The sequence below is a fragment of the Anthonomus grandis genome, chromosome 4 (assembly GCF_022605725.1).
Source record: "Anthonomus grandis grandis chromosome 4, icAntGran1.3, whole genome shotgun sequence".
Taxonomy (NCBI): domain Eukaryota; kingdom Metazoa; phylum Arthropoda; class Insecta; order Coleoptera; family Curculionidae; genus Anthonomus; species Anthonomus grandis.
Window position 1 is genome coordinate 32310860 of NC_065549.1, and position 13287 is coordinate 32324146.

At 31.9% G+C, this 13287-nt stretch overlaps 1 protein-coding gene across 13 annotated transcripts in view; it reads right to left on the reverse strand.

The window, feature by feature from the left end:
• The window catches only part of LOC126735053 (uncharacterized protein CG45076-like), a 374536-nt gene that overhangs the window by 6333 nt on the left and 354916 nt on the right, over positions 1-13287 (reverse strand). For 12 of the 13 annotated variants that reach the window (XM_050438947.1, XM_050438938.1, XM_050438941.1 and 9 more), the window contains 2 exons: positions 10106-10325; positions 9560-9725 (listed from right to left, as the gene is read on the reverse strand). In XM_050438947.1, the coding sequence (XP_050294904.1) occupies positions 9560-9725; positions 10106-10325 (386 nt within the window). The remainder of the gene's footprint in view (positions 1-9559; positions 9726-10105; positions 10326-13287) is intronic. The other variant, XM_050438937.1, reaches the window with a different exon arrangement.

A 13287-nucleotide genomic window follows, 5' to 3' on the forward strand; every position in this document is an offset into this window, starting at 1 on the left:
CTTAGCCATGAAAAGTAGTGGTACTATCGCAAATCAGGAAATTAATCCATCATAGCTGCAATTTACGGCAACTGTAACTACGCAACTGACGCAACGCAAGAATATTTCAATCGCCTGAAAAACACTGTAAATGTTGTTGTGGAAAGTGGAAATTTAGGTAAATTTTACTACTTCCAACAATACAAAGCCATTTCAAACTTTTTTGACTTTATTAAAAATTATGTTTGGCCTGGTTACTGAAATAGGAGTTGAAAATCTTCCTAGCAAAGGTTATGAGGAATTTTTTATTTATCAGTAAAGAACTGTTTACTATAGATGAAACATTATGATTTTTTTATTAGATTTGTTATAGTATTATAGGTTATAGCTATTAAAAATCAATGTTGCAGGCTGTATTTAAAACTATATCAATAAAATTGTGCATTAAAAATTCAAAGTTTTGTGAAAATCCTGGACATTTATAATATAAACATAAGACTAAAAATTTTCTTTAACCCCTAACCACTATTGACGGGGTCAAATTGACCCAGAGACGCCTTTAAACTGAAATTCCCCACTCCAATTTTGTAACTTGGGGGCAAGGCTTCACGACTTTGTCTAGCACGCGTGTTTACTTTTAGTAGCACATTAACTACGTAGGAATGCAGCTTCGTTGTGGCCGAATTTACGAAAATGGGTCAAAGTGACCCAGCGGTAGTTGTTGCGTTACAAATATTTTCAATTTAGCACTTTATGAAATAATTATTTTGGTAAGTTTTTTTTGCATAAAAATTGTTTCAAACTAGTGTTTATTATAATTTTTGTATCTAGTTATCCATAAAAATGGATTCCAAATTATACACGGATGCAGAGCTTTTAGACATTATAGAAAATGACAATTTTTGGCAGGATTTTGATGAATATGGCGCCAATGTGCCCTTGGAAATTGCTGAGAATGGACAGGACGCTCTTAGAAAAATTTTGGAGGATGAAGATAAAAGCGATGATTCTAAAGAGGACTGCGAGCTACATGATTCTCTGAGTGAGGTTTCTGGGGTTTCTGGCAATGATGATTCTGAGGAAGATCAACCTTTAATTAATTTTACGTCTTGGGTTGGAAAGGATGGACCAAGATGGTCAAAAGGAGCAGTAACACTAAACCAGGTTTGAAGGACTTTGCATTGTCCAATCCACCCAAGTCACCTGAGTCAGCATGGAACTTACTTATAAATAATAAGATCCTAAAGATAGTGTGTAAATTTACAAATATAAAAAATAGACTGTGTCAGGCCAAATATAAAAGTTTCAAAAGACGTAGGGCTGCCAGAAGAAAATTTCAGCCAACGTTTATTGCCAAAACAAGTGAAAATGAGCTAAAAGCATTTTTTGGTTTGTTATATCTTCAAGTCTGGTCATGAGGATCTAAGGTCAATGTGGTGTACTGATGGAACAGGAAGAGACTTTTTAGAGCTACAATGAGCCTTGCAAGATTTTCTTTTTTGCTTTGTTGTTTACGCTTTGGTGATTTACAAACCAGGAAGGAAAGGATCAAATTGGACAAACTGGCCCCGATTTCAAAAGTTTTTAATACATTTGTGGATAACGCACGAAAAATGTATAACCCTGGTGATAATGTTATCCTGGTACTCTTTAGGGCTAGATGCGGATTCCGTATGTACATCCCTAGTAAACCAGCTTGCAAGTATGGCTTGAAAGTATAAATTCTGGCGAATTCAAAGACCCACTATATGTTGAACGCCGAAGTATATACAGGTACCCAAATTGGAGATTGGGCCCCTAAAGAAAAACGTTTTTCGAATCCTTCGGAGGTTGTGCTTCGTTTGACAAAGCACATAATGGGTACCAACCGCAATCTTACCGCTGACAACTGGTACTCTTCAATTGAGATAGTAAATGAGCTGCTGAATAATAAGCTTACTTATGTAGGCACTCTAAAAAAAAATAAACGTCAAGTACCACCAGAATTTCAACCCAGCCGTAAGCGACAACCTAAAAGTTCACTGTTTGGTTTTTCTCCGGCGATTACCATGGTATCATTTCATCCAAAAACTAATAAAGCAGTTATATTAGTATCAAGTATGCACCACGATAATAAGATAAATGAAATTTCATTGAAACCAGATATAATCGAGTACTACAATGGGACTAGAGCAGGCGTTGATGCTCTTGACGAAAAATGCGCAAATTATTCTACTTCGCGCAGAACAAGACGTTGGCCAATGGCATTATTTCATGCAATATTGAATATTGCTGGAATTAATAGTTATGTTTTATATAACTGTGTAACTAATGAAGCAAAAATTACGCGCTATGATTTTCTAAAGCGGCTAGGGGTATCGTTGTGCACACTGAGATTCCAGAACCGCCTGTGCCACTCACTGATTGAGAACAACGTCCAAGCGAAAAAGATGTGCCATATGCCCATGGTCAAAGGACCGAAAAACAAATACTGTTTGCAATAATTGTAAAAAGCCTATTTGTCAACAATGTGCAGTAAAAGTTTGTCCTAACTGCACTAAGTAAGTTTTTTTTGTTAAAATGTTTTTGTTTTTATGTTAAAAAATATGCTGTAAGTTTCGTTACCTTTTTTTGAATAAATAATACAGTGGGTCATACTGACCCATCAATAGTTGTTGCGATTTTTTTTTTTGGAATAGTTATTAAGGGTTAAGTTCCGATTTATTTCTTTTTGTAATCCCAGTTTTCAAAATAATGTAACTCAAGCTCCAAATATTTATCTCACTGAAAGAGCTGCGGTAACTCGCTGTATGATCTAATATTCGGAGAATTTTGGTGTCATTGCTTCCTTACCAAATCATCTATTTTCTGAAAGATGTTCTGGTATACTTTGTATAGTAGCTATATAGTAGTTGTAGATGTACTGGTATACCTTCGTTATTCCGCTTTTTTGCTCTTCAATAAATTATTGAGTGTTTTCGGTTACTTTCCATTTGCTTCAAAAAATTTTCTGTCTATTAGGCGTTGATCTTGACTAGTTCATCATTTTGTTTTTAATGAAATTAATAATTTTATAGTGACATTTAATATACCATAAAGCTTTTATATTTGGGTTTAAAATAATATAATGAGTGTATCAGTTGTACGCTGTGTTGTTTAATAAATAAAATACTATTTGTATTGAGCATATATTATAAATTAAAAATTGCTGTCTAGCGCTTTCGGCCGTGGGCCATCATTAGGGCTTAAGACATCAAAGCAACGACAATATTCGAAGAAAACGGTATGCAATGTATTGATTTCTTAACCGTTTAGTCCACAAGGTTAGAAAATAAAATAAATTTAACGTTTACGTAACTGTCTTTTATTGCTTCATATAAAGTAAAATAACAACTTATTATTTAAAAAAAAACACAAAATCTTAGTTTTTTTATAATAAAATGTTGGTTAAACACAAAATTGCGACTATCGAACAATAATATTTTTTATTTATGGTGAAATCTTTCAAAATAGTTAGAGTGTAGATGCACGTTACATTTAGCACACATATATATTGTATTACTTTTACATTGTCTGCATCTTCTTCGTACTTTATTTTCCGCCTCTACTATTATGTGACCAATATTATCGTAACGAACTTCTGCGGGTTATGAACCTTTAGACGGTCGTCCATAATTTGACGTCGAAGAAAAATTACTTGGTTCTGCTATACCATTATTTTGTTAATTACCTGCTTTATCTATTTTTATTAGAGTGACAGCTACGTGCGACTTGAAGTCTAGGTGTGACATTTTTGATTTGTTTGCCACATTATATATTTTCCAGGCATTTACAATAACACTATCAATCAGATTTACAAATAGGGGCCACCACCACTTTTTCCTTTTACATTGTCTCTGTAGTTTATTATTCCATTATCGTGCAGATCAACACCGCCCATATATTGATGAGGTACTGAGGTACTGAAGGTACTGAGGTACTGAATCAGTTTTCTTTTTGTTTCTATTGTACCTTTTTGCACTTACCAAAGGCTCAATAGTGCAGTTATTTGTAACAGCTGTCACAATAGTATTATCACTCCATCTAACTAATCTAACTAAAATTTGTTGTTCCTTTTTAAATGATTAATCAAAGGAACCACGTTCTTTCTTCTTTATATTTTTTATAGTTTCCATTGTAGTATTATAAGTACGAGTTTCTCTGATTGTCCCAGTAGCGAAAAATCCTTTTTCTTTTAGCAAAGTAAATAAGTTATATGAAAAGAAAAAGTTGTCAAAGAATACTCGATGGAAAGAGAAGCGCTGAATAGCTGATAATAACTCCAGTACAACGTTTTCTGCTAGTCCCAATTCGTTTTCGTAACTACTTGCCTTTCCACCATGGGGAATAAATCTGTACAAGTAACCACTTGAACTACAAAGATACCATAATTTGAAACCAAATCTAATGGGTTTTCCATTTATATATTTTGCAACTATGTCGCCCAAAGTACAGCACCATTTCTTCATCTATTGACAAATTATGCAAAAATATTCCAAGCTGCATATTTCTTACATTTATTATGTCAAAAAGGGGTCTTATTTTGAAAAATCTGTCGTTCTTATCAAGTTGATCGTTTTCAGATGAAGGTATGTTTTGCTTTATGAATTTAAACTTGTTCCTGCTCATACAGTTTCTCACTAGCCTCTCACCTTTGTCTTCATCTTTGCACCAATAAAGTTTTGTGGCTGGCAATGTATGATACCCCAAAAAAAAAATTTAACTTTAGGCTTGTTGTGTCTAGTTCAAATGTATGTCTGTTTTCGTCATGGGCATATTTTTTGTATAAGATGTATATCTGTTATATAAAACAACTCAAATTTATTGTTTGAAAAATTTTAAGAAATTTGGCGTGGGATATTTAGTTGCTCGAAAAAAGGCAACGAAATTTTTAAGGAGTGGCATAATTCAAAAATTTAGGAAAAAGGAAATTTCTAGGTATGCAGAAATGTTTTACCATAGACGAACAATATCAAGTTGTAGCGTTTTATTTTTCTACTCCTATTTTCACTAACGCTCCATTGACATTTCATTAATTTCAATAATTACATTAATAATTTCAGTCAACTTCTTTTATTCATATTTCTTTAAATTCACACTGTCAATGACACATTACTACTGTAACGCATCACTCTCCTGGTTTAATTATTCATGCTTTCTGTTGACGGTCCGTCACTCTTCTGATTGGTCTTAATTAATGTTTTCTCTGATTGGCTGACATTAACAGCTCAGGCGAGAGGTGGGGTCGTTACTTATTTAGTCGGTACTGCATCCATTTTTTAAGGACTTGTTCCCGTGTCGCAGGTAGAAGCGCACGTCAAAGTTTTTTATTTCCGAAGTTTGTGAAGCAGGCCAATATGGTTTATAATTTATAGTCCTTAATCTTTAGGGAACCGTTTATTTCATAATTCTGGTGTAGGATGCCCAAGATTTTGATGAATAGATAATAAAACTTAGCAAGGTGAGTGTGTCACATTTTGAACGCCATTCATTTTTATCGACAGTGAATACAATGGCAACCGTTGTTTTAGGGTTTTACTTTTCCGTTTTCCTCTTTATTCTCTTTCAATTGTTGATGGCTACAGGCTGTTGATTTCCCCGGGAAATCGGTGAAAGCGGTGGAGCTGGAGCCAGAGTTAAAGCTAGTATTAGAGATTCTCAATCCAGATAGCTGAGCTACAAATGGCATACCTTCACAGCCTCGAATTTGAAGGCTAGCCGTTCATTTCTTGGAGGAATATATAGTATACTAGATAAATGTTTCGTTTACGCAATGTTGGGGACTAATGGGTTAAATACTGTTTCGTACTTAAATATTTAAATGCGTTTAAACACATTAAATACGTCAAACACACTGACACACATGTCAGAACAGCAAAACGGACCAAACAATTGGTACCTAAAGCGTTTGTGATAACAAGCGGTGAACTATTTAGAATATTTTAATTTATATTGTGTGGAGCGTTCCACCCGACTCACGCTGTATACATTATGAAAACTTTCAGCACAAATGTATATATTAAAGCCATTATACAGGGTGATTGACGACCAATAGTACGTTAGCCATATATAAAAAACGAAACGTAGCATTTTTCTGAAAATTTGGAAGCCATGGTAACAGACAATGCTCTATTGATCTAAAATATTTTTAGCACTGTAGCGTTGCCGCTTATATAGAAAAATGGCAACATCTTTGATTTTTCAAATGGAACACCTTATATATTTTTAGATATTTTGATTCCCTGTTCCGTTTTAAGTCATTTTTAATCATACTTTCCTACATCTATCTCTAGCGGTTTTCCAGAAAAAAAAATGTTTTTTTTTCAGTTTTTTAAGGTCCTAAAAAGCTCAAATTTTAAACATCACTTTAAGAGACCATCTTGATTACTTTATTATAGACCTGCATTATACAGAGTCGCCGAAAATTAAATTATTATCTTTTATATACTTAAATGGCGAAAAGTTCATTTTTTTTTAAATAGAAAGAAAGAAAGAAATAGAGAAAATTTGCTATATTACGTAAGAATAGTCTTGTGTACGAGCATCCTACAAGCTAAAAAAAACAAAACAAAAATATAATTTCAAAAATTGACAAAACAATGAACAAAATTAAACACAACAGACAAAACTTTTTGAACATACTTGAATTAAAGATAACTAAATAAAACAATCAATTACTAAATAAAGGTAAACTTGTTAACAAAACCAGAGAAGAAAAAAAAAACTATTCAACATGTCGAAGGTTAAAACCTATCATTAAAAAAGTCATCCAGGTTATAATATGCCTTAGCCAATAAAAGCGTCTTTAATTCTCTTTTAAATTTCTTAACATCCGATATATGTCTAACACATAGAGGAACATGATTGTAAATTTTTTTAATTATGTAAATTAATGAGTTTTTGGTAAGGGAAGACGTAGGAATAGGTAGGGGAACATCATTTACACGACGAGTCAAATGGCCAGTGTCAGAGGGTAGTTTGGGAATTTTGTGAATAAGAGCAGCTGTTTCTAAGATAAAGAGTGAAAAAAGAGTTAGAATTTTTTCAAAAATGAAGAGGTATTTGCAAGAATATCTTAACTTAGCAGAACACAGGTATCTAACTGCTTTTTTTTTAAATAACAAAGACAATGTTAAGTAGCCCCTTATTGGTTAAACCCCAAAAAGGCAAGCCATACCGAATATGAGATTCAATAAGTGAAAAGTACACTGAACGTACAACCACCCCTCCCAGCTCTTGTTTTGCCATTCTTACTGCAAAACACCCAGAAGATAATTTCCCAGCTAAATGTAAAATATGATTTTCAAACCGAAGGCGACCATCAATGGTAATTCCTAGGAACTTGCAGCACTCTTTATTCTGCAAGAGGGAATTTTCGTCAAACATCAGACCCTGAACATCGCACTTAAACCCCATAATAGACGTCTTTCTTACGTTAAACACGAGCCTGTTGGAAGCACACTACCCTGATAAAATCTGAAGGTCTCCAAGGATACAAGTCTTAATATAATCAGAATTTTTATGGCTCCATAGTATGGTGGTATCATCAGCAAACTGAACCACCTTGCCCTGCAGTTTCAATGAACTCAAGTCTTCCACATACAGTAAAAATAACAGTGGTCCACTGAACCCTGGGGAATGCCGCATTTTAGGGATCTAGAAGCAGACAAACGTCCAGACACTGTAACCTTCTGAGTACGATTTGATAGATAGGACTCAAGCCATCGCAACGCTACGCCCCTAAAACCATATTTATCGAGCTTAGATAACAGTATTCCATGATCCACACAGTCAAAGTAGAACACTCTATATTTTATATTCTACTGGATAGTTAAAACATCTTTAATTCAATATAGCATATTCCTATACCTAAGTAGCAGCGTTTTAGAAATAAGTAGTTTTTTTTCATGAAATATGATAATTTAAAAGAAAATATTTTGTAAATTACTTAGTTACCCATCTTAAATTACGAGACAGTTTTATTACTAACCAAAACTCTCTTTATTTTCGCTAATAACGTTAGCATATTCGGAAGAAGATTAAAAACTAAACTAAAATTACTTACAAGTCGCCTTATATACTAAAGATGTAACTAGCACAGCGGAAAATTCAATAAAACATGACCGAACAAATCTTAAACACTAACTAAACTATACAATTGATTATAATTGGACCCCAGTTAAGAATGTTTTTTTGATTTTTGACTATTGCTAAATTTTCGTATGCATCTCATTTTGATCCATACCATTGTTGTGGGTGACTTTTGTTGGTTTCAACTGGATGAAGCTTCATAGAAAGTGTCATAAGAGAACTGTACGATATGTTTTTTAATAGATGCTTTAGGCGTAAGGGACGATGCGATTGGCCGGCGAGATCGCCAGATCTAACACGCCTTGATTTTTATTTATGGGGTAGTATAAAGGAAAGGGTGTACGCAATACTAGTAAACAGTAAAGAAGATCTAAGTCAGTGAGTTATAACCGGTTTTGAAGAACTGGATGAGCGATGAATACATCTACCGGAAATTGATTTCATAAATGTTAATCAGAATAAGAAGAGAATAATGCTAGTTATTTGGAAAATTTCCTATATTAATACTTTTTTTTGTTACTTTTATGTATATGAGTAACTAACGTAACTAAGTATTTTGTAGTATAAATAAGCTTTTTTTATCCATTGGTTGTAAATCTAAATACAATGTGTAAAATTTTCGTCCATAGAAAATAAATATTCCCATCAAAACTTCATTTGTGTAGTTCATAAAAATGTTATTTTTTTTAATTTAGTTTATTATAAAACATAATAGTAAAACTATAACCAAAATTGTCACTGTCATTACTAAAATACCATTGTCATTTATTAAACAATTGTGACATTTTCATAGCTAACTAGGTAAAGTTTAAATGAAGTCAATTGGAACAGCACCAGTTAACTTGGCTGGTGACCGTTTTGTAAATACACCAATTGTCAACATGCTTTTATTTTTGATAGCAAACCAGACACCTGCCAAATATATTAGTGGTATTCCAATTGATTTCATTTAAACTATAATTAACAAAATAAAAATGTTTCAAAATATCAAATTTCACGAAAATAAGTATTTAATTTTTAAAACGCGGCTTCTTAAGTGTAGGAATATGCAATATTAAATTAAAGCTATTTTAACTCTCCATTAGAATATAAAATAAAATATAGACTGTTCCCTTTAAAACATGACTTTTCGCCATTTAGTAAATGAAAGATATAGATAAAGATATATTCCATTTAAAAAATCAAACGTCGACATTTTTCTATATAAGCGGCAACGATGCAGTGCTGAAAATGTTTTAGACCGATAGATCATTGTCTGTTGCTATGGCTACCAAATTTTCAGAAAAATGTTACGCTACGTTTTCCATATACGGCTAACGTACCATCGGTCATCAATCACCCTGTATATGTGAATGCTTATTATTTTATATCATAATCTTGGGTTTTTATAGTGATAGCACAGGGATCATTTAAATATAAATGAAAAAGAGTTTTAACTATTATAAAATAAATTATAAAATAAAATAAATACCTGCTTTTCAGCTTCCGCTTGTCTAGCTAGCTCTGCTTGTCTTTCTAGTTCAGCTGCCTTTTCAGCTGCGGCTTTGGCAGCTAACTCTTCCTTCCTTGCAATTTCCGCTTTTTTTGCTGCCTCCTTGGCAAGGGCTTCTTGGCGAGCTTGTTCTTCTGCTAATGCTCTGCAAGATATATTAAGTAAAATTAATTTGGAGATTTAATTAATAACAAAATAATTTTTAAATAATGAAATCGTGTATAAGTACCAAATTGGTTAGCAAAATTTAAAATTAAAAAATTAGATAACCAAATTTTAAATAAAAAATAAAAAACCAAAAGTAATATATAGATAATTGATTTTTAATAATAATAAAAGATTTGTTTTTACTTTTTTATAGAGCCCAAAAATTATCAAATTTTTATATGTAAATATTAACAATTAATTATATTACTGACTTATTTCTATTATAATAAGTCCGATTAATCTCTCTGAAAATAATTGAACTTATCATCGTGTTTCGCTAATTTTTGATGTGGAATTGCCAATTAAACGATTTTCTACCTTTCTTCTGCTAACCTAGCAGCTTCTTCCTTCTCCTTTTTCACTCTAACGGCTTCGTCAACCTCTTTAGATCCTTTGTGCTTCTCTTCTTCATTGATAAATGCCAACCTTGCTGCTCTTGCTTCGCGTAGTTTTTGCATTTCTTCATCTTGTTTTGCATCTGCTTCGGTATTACCTTTAGCACCAAACTTACGGGTGGGACGAGCAGGTGAGAGGGCCACTAAGATAATAATTTATCATGTTTTATTGGTATGAAAGAAAAGAGTATAAAGACATAAGCTTTCTGTGGATTACAAACTACTTCTTGATTATAACAAAAACCGTAACTTCCATTAATTTTATTTATTTAACTTAATTAATTTATTATAAAAAATTATATGATAATTAAGGAAAACGATATTATAAAGAGTTAATTTGAAAACTAAACAGTAATAGAATTATACCACACCCATTAATTATTTGAGTTAATTCAATAAACGTAAATAAATCACTTGCCTAAGTTAATTAAATAAACAATTTATTATGTTATTTAAAATGCATGCAAACAGAGATAAAGGAATAAATAAGTTAGGATAATAAAATGACGAAGCTCATTGATAAATGCCCTTTTTTTTGATAGTAGAACCTTTTACAAAATGTGAAACTAAAAAAAAGTCCGAATAAGAAAAAAAATATTGCATAAAATAGACATTCTAAATAATAAATGTTCTAGTTACAATTACTTGTTTTTAATAATACATTAAAACTTTGAAACTACTTTGTTCGCTAATCTATTATTATTACCGCTCTATGTTATACGAGGTGTTATGACTGTTAAGAAATTTACTTTAAAAGCTTACCAAATTCACCAAAAAAATTGATATTTAAAAAAAATACTCATATAAAAGTTGTATCTAGTTTTAAAGGAAATCGAAAATGGAGAAGCCATGACTAGTTGTCTTATTTTGAATGCATGATTTTAAAATGAATTTAATGCGGCATTTCTATTATATATTTTGGATGCTAGCAATCATGCGTCATGGCAAATATAAAGATACCTAACCATATCGACAGCAGCCTGCTAGTAATGATCATCATGTGTAAGTTACCACAATTGGTTGGCTGATAATGCAGTTATTTGATCAAACATGATCCATAATTTAGAAACTACTCAAATTCGTAATAATGATGAAGATGGATTTAAGCCTGCTTTTTCATGATGTTCTTGTAAAGTCTACAGGATGCCGAGTAATACTGGATATTTTTACTATGACTGCTTTAGTCATCATAGTGGAAATCAGTAAGACTCTTTACCAAAGAGCTTAAATTACAAGTAATACCGATATAAATCTTAACGCCGAATAAGGAAATATAAGCAGGGATTTGCAACAAGACGGTTTTCGAAAAAAGCATATTAAAAAAGTTTTCAAAAGGCAAGGTTTCGGACAAATGAAAACAAACCACAACCTTTAAGTTAATATACAAGACTTTTTATACATTTATTTATTAAAGGAACATAAGAGAAATATCTCCAAGAGATATAACATCAAAAATTGCTTCAACTCTGGGAACACAATCAAAGGCTTAGTATATAACACCAAAACCTGACTGTAAGCCTGAGAACTAGGCCAGATAAAATGGTTCTTGGAAGTGAGGATGAATGATCATCGGCGATAAATTTAAACAAGGCAAGTCGCCAAACCAGTATCACTATCTTAATATCTATTGGTCTGAAGCCAAGATTCTACAGGGAATAGCACTGGAGAAAGGGATTTTTCTTGAAGCAAACCATTGCCAATATATAGCGACTATCACTAGTAAATTGCTGTAAAATAATTTTTAGGTAGACTATATTCCTAATTACTGCAGAACTATCAAAATATTCGTGTTAAAACGTTTTATCTTTAAAAAACTTAATCAGCTTTTATTTCTTCTTATATCCTTTGCTTTTTAATAATCAACTATTTCTGACAAATTCAGCAAGCTGATAAAATAAATACCTTAACTTTTAAAATAATCTATACATAACCAAAAATAACAAAGAAAACTGTAAGAAAGCTAACTAAAGTAAATACCCATCAAAAAATATACAAAAATAACTGAAAAATCTATATTGACAACAAAAGTGGCTGTAAGAATTTCGTGATTACAATATTTTTCCTAAGATATCCTACCAATCAACAATAGTCGCTGTAAAATACAAAAAATACACTATATTACCTGGCCATATTATATGGTTCTTAAAGAAACATATTTGCTTTATCAATACATAAATATACAGGGTGTAACATAAGTGATGACTTTAATTTTAAGGGGTGATTCCTTGTCATATTTTAAGTAAAAAAGTTCATATAAACATATGTCCGGAAATGCTTCGTTTTCGAGATACAGGGTGTTAAACTTTTTTTTTAAATCGATTTTTTATTAATATCTCATAAAGGCATTTACCGAATTTGTTGAAATCTTTACATTTTGTTAGTGACTTTATAAGGTACCTTTTGGAATTCTCACATCTGGCCTAGAAATGTCAGGGGCGTGCCCACGGGCTAAGTCGGATGATTTTTTTGTAAAAAAAATATCGCCCGGTACATTTTTTGTAAGTATGATATTTCTTTTAAATAAAGCATCTAAAAATTAGACTTTTTTGTCTCTTAAATTTTTTGCGTATAACATAGAATTTTTGTTTCTTTTAGAAATAAATAATTAAAAATCATATCTCAGCACGTCTCGGGTCTCCATAAAAAAAAATAAAATGCTTTAAAATTAACTGACAAATTACCAGCATATTTATTATTTAACAACTAAGAAAAAACCTTAAATAAATTTTTTTGCAAAACGTATACTTCACCGAAAACAAAAATTAATAAGATGCTATTTTTGATGTTTAAATTTTAATGCAATGGCGTCGCAAATGGTTACCTATTTAAAATTTATTTGTTGTTTGTGTACGCCACCATTTTTTTTGTGCGAGTTATGTCACAGTCCCTTATGGAGAATGCTGACCATTGCTTATGCTTAACTTGCTTTTTTACTCATATAAATATCCACCATTTGTAATTTTCAGTTAGTCAGTTGAAATTGTAGCTACGCTAAGTTTGTACGAAATAAATATTGTATTTTTTAAAAAGGCGTTTGGCATATTCGAATAGTTAACTGGCGCAGTCGGTAGGATTCGTGTAAAGTCGTTCTATCGTAGAAGTCTT